The sequence below is a fragment of the Carcharhinus amblyrhynchos genome, chromosome 19 (genome assembly GCF_965287045.1).
Source record: "Carcharhinus amblyrhynchos chromosome 19, sCarAmb.v2.hapA, whole genome shotgun sequence".
Taxonomy (NCBI): Eukaryota; Metazoa; Chordata; class Chondrichthyes; order Carcharhiniformes; family Carcharhinidae; genus Carcharhinus; species Carcharhinus amblyrhynchos.
Genome location: NC_137342.1, coordinates 34889670 through 34899261, shown reverse-complemented (window position 1 = coordinate 34899261; position 9592 = coordinate 34889670). Strand labels below are relative to the sequence as shown.

Genomic DNA, 9592 nt, shown 5'->3' with positions numbered 1-9592 from the left:
TTTAGGATTGGCTTCAAACTAAAGCTGAGAAATTACTATCAGTACAATTAGTTCTATTACTATTTGTGACAGAACACGGAATATGATCTTAGAACATTCCTGTCACATTTTAAATAAATGTTGATGCTCCTAAGAATGGACAAATGAATGTCAGAACAAACAATTTCAACCGATTTTATTAATGACAAGAATGCATTAAGTATTTATTAATGTTGCCAGCTTCTAGTTTTAAATCATTGTGGGGTATGATTTCCAGAGATCTGCGTTTCTTTGTAAACAATTTAATGGGTTAGTTACATTTATGCAAAGAGTTCTTTCTCCTGTATGGTAAAATATCCTTTGGTGATTTCTTTCAACATTGTAAGTATATTTCTCTTACATGGTTCTACATACTTATCACCAGCTCAATAAAATCTTGTGAATCAGTAGCTAGTTTTAATCTGAAGGCAAAACCCATCAATAATAAAATCAAAACAAAAACTGGAAATCTCAAAAATATAATAAATCGCTTCAAAATTCACATGAAGTTGGTCAGCAAGTGAAAGAGGGGAGATAAATTAATATTTCATCCAAGGCCTTTCACCAAAGCCCAAATGTCGATATGAGGAAATGTGAAGATTTGATGAATCACTTGTAATACCTGGAAAATGTATTTTGTTCTGATTCTTGCAACTTTCTGCTGACTGTAGAGTTTGATCCGAAAGAAAGATGTGCCATAAGTATACCTGATTCAAGACATTTTTGTTTTCTCCAATTAATGGTGGTAAAGGAGAAGACAACCGTGTGAAGGAGCCTGATAGATGCTGGAAGTCAGTGATGGGGTCAGCAATGCACTCTGTTGGACCAATCAATGGCATGATGTCTATGTTATAAAGAAGATTTGCATTTACGTGACACTTTTCATGACCTTGCGATGTTTCAAAGCACTTTGAAGCTCTTATAAGAAATATCTATTTCCTCTGCCTATTTATGCACAGCCGGCAAGTGAAATGTGATAATGAAAGAATCTATTTGTGTGATATCGATTGAGATGTAAGTATTAGCTGGGATGCCAAGAAAACCTCCCTTGCATTTCCTCAAAATAGTGCCATGGAATTTTTAACCTCCACCTGAGAGGGCAATGGTTTAACAACTCACCTGAAAGGCTGCACATTTTTATTCATTCATGGAATGTGGGCATCTCTGGCTAGGCCAGCATTTATTGGCCATCCCTAATTGCCCTGGAGAAGGTGATGGCAAGCTGCTTTCTTGAACTACTGCAGTCCATGTGGTGTAGTAACAGCACCCATAATGCTACTAGAGACGGAATTTCAGGATTTTGACCTAGCAATAGTGGCAGAACAATGATATAGGAAGGTTGGAATCGAATCTGGGTCTTTGGTGCTCTAAGCAGTGCTAGAGCACTGTGCTACCTCTGATTTGTTCTTGTAGTCACAGTTTTTATGTGGCTAGTCCAGTTTAGTTTTGGTCCTCCTCCAGTGAGTTATTTAATTGTCCACCATCATTCATAGCTGGAGGTGGCAGGACTGCAGAGCTTTGATCCAATCTGTTGGTTATGGAATTTCCTAGCTCAGTCAATCGTTTGCTGCTGATTCTGTTTGACTTGTAAGTAGTCCTGCATAGTAGCTTCACCAGATTGACACCCCATTTTTAGATTTACATGATGCTGCTCTTGGCATTCCCTGCTGCACTCTTCATTGAACCAGGGTTGATCCCCTAGCTTGGTGATGATGGTAGAATTGGGTATATGCCAGGCCATAAGGTTACCAATTGTGGCTGAGTACAATTCTGCTGCTGCTGATGGTCCACAGTGCCAGTTGAGTTGCTGGATTTGTTTGAAATCTATCCCATTTAGCACTGTGGTCAAATCACATGACATGGTGAGATCTAAGCCCTCCAATATGAAGACGTCTCCACAAGGACTGTGCGATGGTCACTCTTGCTTGGTGTATCTGTAGCAGGTAGGTTGCTGCAGCCGAGATCAAGTATATTTTTCCTTCTTGTTGGTTCCCTCACCTCCTGCCACAGACCCAGTCCAGCACTACTGTTCTCAAGAACTCGGCCAGTTCGGTCAGTCATGGTGTTACCGAGCTACTCTTGGTAATGGACATTGCCCCTTGCCACCCTCAGTACTTTCTTCAAATGATGTTCAACATGAAGGATTCATTGGATGGACGTTGCTCATTTTTGAGGCCAACTCCCTTCTGACTGTATACCACTGTGCCACTAGGCCAGGACATATCTAGGAATGGTGATGGTGATGTACAGGAGATTATCTGTAAGATATGATTCCGTGAATATGACTACGTCAGGCTGTTGCTTGACAGCTGGACATTGCAGAGTCAGCAAGACCGAGTTTGCCATTGTCGTTTCTGGTGTCCAACTTGATGCCGGGTGGTCCATCCAGTTTCATACGTTTGACTTTTAAGGGCATTTAAGAGTCAACCACATTGCTGTGGGTCTGTATTCACATGTAGGCAAGACTAGGTAAGGACAGCAGATTTCCTTCCCCGAGAGCCTCAGTGATACAACACCAGGTTAAAGTCCAACAGGTTTATTTGGCAGCACTAGCTTTCGGAGTCTCAAGCTCCTTCATCAGGTGAGTGAGGACTTGTGTTCACAAGCAGGGCATATAAAGACACAAACTCAATTTATAAGATAATGGTTGGAATGTGAGTCTTTACAGGTAATCAAGTCTTAAAGGTACAGACAAAATGAGTGGAAAGAGGGCCAAGCACAGGTTAACAAGATGTGTATTGTCTCCAGCCAGGACAGTTAGTGAGATTTTGCAAGCCCAGGCAAGTCGTGGGGGTTACAGATAGTGTGACATGAAGCCAAGATCCTGGTTGAGGCCGTCCTCATGTGCGGAACTTGGCTATCAGTTTCTGTTCAGCGATTCAGCGCTGTCATGGGAATTCAGCCTCTCATCTTTGTGTAGGCGTTCTCCAAGGCAGCCTTCAAACACAGCATCACTGTGAAGACTCGAATTCCAACCATTATCTTGTGGATTGAGTTTGTGTCTTTGTATGTCCTGTTTGTGAACACAACTCTTCACTCGCCTGATGAAGGAGCTTGAGGGTCTGAAAGTTAGTGCTGCCAAATAAACCTGTTGGACTTTAACCTGGTGTTGTGAGACTTCTTACTGTGCTTACCCCCAGTCCAACGCTAGCATCTCCACATCAGGACCTCGGTGAACCAGATGGGCTAAAATGCCAATCATCAAAGTCATCCTTAGACTTTTAGTTCTATCTGGTGTGGTGGGATTTGAGAACATTCCCCTGGTTCTCTAAATTACTAATCCGGTGACAACACCAGTATGCCATTGCCTCCCCTTCCAACAAGTACTGTTTCAACAGAGCACTGGAATGTCAGCCTTGAATTTTGGGTTCAAGTCCCACTACAACAATCTTTTGACAGAGGCAGAAGTACCACCAGCTAAGTCACAATTGACCAGCGTGCTGAAACCTTCTCAGTAACTGATGAACACAGTTCTCTGTTTTCTAATTTCCCTATTGTCTCTCTTTTTGTATGTAACCTCTTTCAATCCCACACTAGTTCTTTGCATTCTTCCGTTCTGGCCTCTTGTGTACCCCTGATTTTCTTCACTGCATTATTGACGATCATGTCTTCAGCGGCCTTGATCTTAAATTCTGGAAACCTCTCTCTAAAACATTTTATCTTCTAAGATGCTCCTTAAAATGTTTATCTCTTTGACCAAGCTTTTGCTTGTCTGTCTAATCATGTGGATTGATGTTCAATTTTGTTTGATAATCTATCCTGTTAAGTGCTTTGGGATGTATTACTCTTGAAAGCTTAATTATAGGGCGGCACCGTAACACAGTGGTTAGCACTGCTGCTTCACAGCTCCGGGGACCTGGGTTCAATTCCCGGCTTGGGTCACTGTCCATGTGGAGTTTGCACATTCTCCTCGTGTCTGCGTGGGTTTCCTCCGGGTGCTGTGGTTTCCTCCCACAATCCAAAGATGTGTGGGTTAGGTTGATTGGCCATGCTAAAATTGTCCCTTAGTGTCATGAGATGTGTAGGTTAGAGAGATTAGTGGGTTAAATATGTAAGAATATGGGGGTGGGATTGTGGTTGGTGCAGACTCGATAGGCCAACTGATCTCTTTCTGTACTGTGGGGTTTCTGTGATTCTGATAGGAGTGCAGATATAAGTTTTGAGTGCCATGAAGTTACTCTCAGACAATGTAATAGATTTTGGTTTCAACTTATATTAGACCAAAACCCATTAATATGACCATGGTACTTAAAGTATGATTTCAATCTATCCTTGCCCCAAAAATTAAGCCATGTGCTATTACAACCTTTGGGATACAGCAATCATGGGAATGTTAGGGAGGGATTAAGCCAGCAAAATCTTCTTTGTTTTGACCGTTGTGTAAACATTGTTTACGCCCAATTTTAAGAAAAGGTACTTCAAATCTGGTGAAATCACCTTGTCTTTTTAAATCTGATGTGTAGTTTAAATCTTAAATATTAAATCATGAGATGTGAGATTAAACATAATCACTGAAAATCAGAAAATGCTGGAAATGCATTACAGGGTCACATTTCAGGTAGAATTTTTCCGATTAGTTCTAATAAAGGGTCAAATTTGAAATATGAATCCACCATCAGCAGTCAAGAAGATTGATATAATCCAGCACACAACAATCCGCTTGATCAGGACTCCTTACACCCCTCCAGCTATGTGTATTATTCCTTGGATGCAATGCAGCAAGTCTGCAAGGTTTCTTTGCTGGTACCTACTAAGCACCACATGGAAGGATAAGGGCAACAAATGCAGGGAGCATCATCACGTCCAAGCTCCTTCAAGTTGTACACCATCCTGACATAGAAATATATCAATGTTGCCCATTGTCACTGCATCAAAATTCTGGGACTCCTTATCAAATGACATTGTGAGAGTACCTTCACTGCACAAACTGCAGCAATTCAAGAAGATGGCTCACCACTATCTCAAGAATAACCAATGGATGTGCAATAAATACTGGCCTGACCAGCAATGACTACAGCCCAAGAACAAATTAAACACAAACTTTCTCTTTCAGAAGCTGATCCAAGTACTGTGGGTTCTAATCATAACATATCCCTCCTTTTTATTAAAAAATTGAGATTTTCCTCCATTTTGGCTGCAGAAGTGCAGTGAGCCTTTCATAATTTGGGAGAAAACAGACGTTTCAACAGCACTAAAACTGCAAGAATATAGGTCAGATGAATAGTAGAAGTTTTTAAGAGATGCCTATTTCATACCTCTCAGTTTGAGAGGTAAAGGCAAGAAATCTTCACTCTGCAAATAGTGAGAATTTTACTCATTTTACTTAAAAATATCAGCAGAATATGGTTGGAGCTGAGGCGGCAGTGTAACATTTACTCAGCTTTTTCACCTTATTCTCTAAAGCATAACCATGTTTGCAGTGTTCTGCACTGGAATTACAGAACTGTCACCTCCTGCAGCATCTGGCGAGTAATCTGTGGCTGTTGAACCCTCTGTAACCACTGAACATTCTGTGGCAATTCCAGCTCCTAGATGCCCAATAGCTTCTGGACTAATTTCTCCTGCTGCTGAACCAATGCTGACCAACTCTGGGAGGTCTATCGCTGCTTCTCCTGCTGATATACTCTCTTTGGCTTCTATTTGATGATCTGTCAGTGTTTCTTCCTCTGGTCCCTTTATGGTTGATCCTCCTGTTGCTGGATTCTCTGCAGCCATTTGTATGACTGACTGGCTCTTAATGTCCAGTTCCCCTGTCTCTGGCCTCTCTATGCCCACATCTGCGACCAGTCCTGGTGCTGCTAGTAGCTCTGTGACCACTGCTGAAGTTTCTACAGATGCTGGTCTCGCTGCTGTGGCTTCCACTCTCATCACTGCTCCCTCCTTGACTTCTATCGTCACTCCAGTCATTGGACAGTGTATAACCATTCCTTCTGTCACTGAATTTTCTGCTGGCATTTCTCCTTCCACTGGCTGCTTTGGATTCTCCATTTCCACTTGATGCACTGTCACTGAATATTCTGTCAATGCTGGAGACACCAATGTCATTGGATTCTCTACTTGCACTGGATGCTGAGCTGCTAAATTCTCTTCTTCCACTGGATGCTCTATGGATCCAGGATACATTACTTCCACTGGTGCCACTGGATGCTCCACTGCAACTTCCATCACTGGATGCTTTGCAACTGATGGATGCTCTGCTGTTGTTGGCTCCTCTGAATCTGTTGCATGCTCTATGATTGCATCTTCTGCTACTGAATCAGCTGCACATTCTCCTGTTTTTGAACATGTTCTGTGCTCTTGCCCTCTTGATGGGGCCATTGGATTTTCTTGTTCTTCTTCAAATGTGGGTTGCAATTGTCTTTCTGCAGTCACCAGACTCTCTCGTTCTCCTGCTGAAGATACTGACTGCTTTTGTTCTTCTGCTGTATTTTCTCTCCCGTATTGTTTTTCTGTGGACACTGAGCTCTTTATTTCTCCTGGTGTAGTACCTGAGTACTCTGGTGCTTCCTGCACAGTGAATTCAAATAGCTCTTCCTTATTTTCACATTGTGACCTTTCATCCACGCCAGCCTTGCCTGACAATTGTAGGTTAACTCCTAATGGGCAATTGCCATTTATTCTCTGGTCCCCATTCTTACATTCTGAGAACTGATGTGCAGCATCAATACAAATTTCTTCTGCTGTTACTTCAGCTTTGATGCACATGGACTTGCAGTCAGTGACTTGCACTGGTTTTCCATTAGTCAAGATGGGTTTGATGACACATTTGGGCTCTTGAACTGGTGCAGCATCAAGCAGTTCTTTTGAGATTCTTCTCTGATTGGAAGTGGCACTGCTATTGTTTGATTCTTCATTGCAATTGCTGAACCCCTCATTTATATAGGCCAGATTACTGTAGGGTCGTTCTGGTTTGCTGGCGTTAACCTGAATTACAGAGAAAAAATGAAGAAAGGAAGTGAATAAAAGTACATCAAGTGAGAAAGATTTTATTTTTCTGGGGCTTTTTGTCTTTGGTTAATCTCTTGGAATTTTACAGGTATATGTACCACTGCCACACACACGTTAGCCTCAGAGTAAAGCTCCCTAAGCAGTGGCATTTATATTCTCTGATCACATACAACACAGATTAGATACAGTAAAGTTCCCTCAGCACTGCCCTACCAAAATTTCATCCGGCAGATGTTGCATGGGCTAGGTGCAGACTATAGCTCCCTTTAAACTGCTCCGTCAACATGCTTTTATCTTCAAAACAATAAAGTAAACTTGATATCATCCAAAACTCAATCGAGTCTCATTTCAGCCTTCACCCCTTTGCTTGCTCCTGGTTCAGGGACACCTTGATTTTAATGTTCTCATCCTAGTTTCCAATTCCCTCCATAGATTTGCTCTTGCTATCTCCATAGTCTCATTCAGTCCCAGCACCCTTTGGCACATCTGTGATCATGTATTCCGGCACATTGTGCATTCCTGATTTTAAATTGCCCCACTGTTGGTTGTCATGCAGACTAGATCCTAAACTCTGGAATTATTTCCCTCTCTGACTCTTTACCACTTTTTCTTCCTTTAAGATGCTCCTTAAAATCTATCTCTTTCACCTGGATTTTGGTCAGTTGCTCAAATATCAACTTTTGTGACTTGGTATCAAATCTTCCTTAATAATGCTCCAGTGACGTGTCTTTGGATGTTTTATCATGTTGAAGGTGCTATATAAACACAAGTTGTTCTAGAATAAATGGGCTCAATGCACAGTGTCCCATTCATTAGGAGCATATAACAGACAATCACTTACGTAGTGCATGGATTTCCATCCATTATTGGAACCATTCATAAAGTCTTCACACAAAAGTCTTTTAATTGACAAATTTAACCCCGAAAAACTATTTGACAAGATGATCAAATAGCGAGTCAAGTAGAAGAGCAGGGTTCAGGGGAACACGTTCACCCATAGGGTAAGAAGTTGTGGAATAATTTACCAGGGAAGTGGAAATATATTTTCAGTTTAAAAGACAATTGGATGGATAAAACAGAATGGATGGGCTGAATGGAATTTTTTCTCAACCCTGACCTTACAGGAATGGAAAAGACTATTCGATCTATCTGACCAATCCTGGTGCCAGAAACAATACATAATTTTCAATTGCTTTCTCATCAACTGCATGTCCAATTCCCCCTTAAAATTACTTATGTTGTCAAACTCAGTCATTTTCATGGGCAATTCCTTCCAAACGTCCATCATCTTGTGGAGTGGTATTCTTATCTTAATTTAGATTCACTTGGTTTATTTATCGTTTTGTCAGTGGTGATAATTCAAAAAGCTTTCACAATATATGGTGTTCTGCTGCATGTAGCTGGCACAGTGGCACCGTGGTCAGCATTGCTGCCTCATAGTGTCAGGGCTCCGGGTTTGATTCCCGGCCTGGGTCATTGAGTGTGTGGAGTTTGCACATTCTCCCTGTGTTTGCCTGGGTTTTCTCTGGTGGTCTGATTTGCTCCCACAGTCCAAAGATGTGTGGGTTAGGTGAATTGCACAAAGAAATCCTACACCAGTTTAAAATCCAAACAGGTTTATTTGTAGCAAAAGCCTCAAGCTTTCAGGACAGCCTGTCCCTTCATCAGGTGGCTGGGAATTGCCCATGTTAAATTGCCCCTTAGTGTCAGGGGGACTAGCTAGGGTAAATGTATGGAGTTGCGGCGATGGGGCCTGGGTGACATTGTGGTTGGTGTAGACTCGATGGGCTAAATGGCTTCCTTCTGCACTGTAGGATTCTATGATTCTATCCACTGAGTCAACAGGGAAATGAACAGTTGCAATCACCCGGATACTGGGGAGCTCCTTGGTTATGGGAGGCTTGCAAGTTCAAACTTTCAGGCCCACTGGATTTAGAAACTAGAAGCAGGAATAGACATTCGGCCCTTTGAACCTGCTCCCCAATCATTTTGATCATGGCTGATCGTCAAATTCAATATCCTGATTTCCCCCTTTCTCCCATTTCCCCTGATCCCTTAGCCCCAAGAGTAATATCTACTTTCTTTTCGAAATCAGACAACGTTTTGGCCTCAACTACATTCTGTGGTAATGAATTCCACGCACCCTCTGAATGAAGAAATTTCTCCTCATTAAGTTCTAAAAGGTTTACCCCTCATCCTCAAACCATGACTCCTAGTTCTGGACCCCTAGTTTTGGTGAATCAATCCTGAAATTGACCAGCTTGTTGCAAATTTGAAGCCACTGGGAAGACAGAAAGTAAAATACACACAACAATCCCACACACTCACCAGCTGGAACCACTTTAACCTCTGAGAACAGCAAGTGGTGAATAAAAATAAAATGAGGCATGAAGGAGAGAGAGAAAATCAGTCAATTTTTTCTAGTCAGAGACAATGTCACACCTAAAATAATTTTTGGCTAACATTTGAATAGTCACATGTATACATTAAATATGTTGTTTTCCAACACCTGTGGCACAGCTTGTTATAATTGACTCGTCTCACTTGCAGGCCTTGGCACCAGAGGCAGTTGCAGTGATTGCCTCTTTTAAGGGCAACACCCACTATATGATCCTTGCTCTGCTGT

The 9592-nt window shown here is 41.9% G+C and overlaps 1 protein-coding gene across 2 annotated transcripts in view; it reads right to left on the bottom strand.

The window, feature by feature from the left end:
* Positions 1-3088: 3088 nt before the first annotated feature.
* The window catches only part of cdhr5-rs (cadherin-related family member 5, related sequence), a 48832-nt gene continuing 42328 nt past the window's right edge, over positions 3089-9592 (bottom strand). The window contains exons 15-16 of one of the 2 annotated variants that reach the window (XM_080207567.1): positions 9295-9315; positions 3089-6942 (exon numbers count right to left, since the gene is read on the bottom strand). In XM_080207567.1, the coding sequence (XP_080063693.1) occupies positions 5416-6942; positions 9295-9315 (1548 nt within the window). In that variant the 3' untranslated portion in view covers positions 3089-5415. The remainder of the gene's footprint in view (positions 6943-9294; positions 9316-9592) is intronic. The other variant, XM_080207569.1, reaches the window with a different exon arrangement.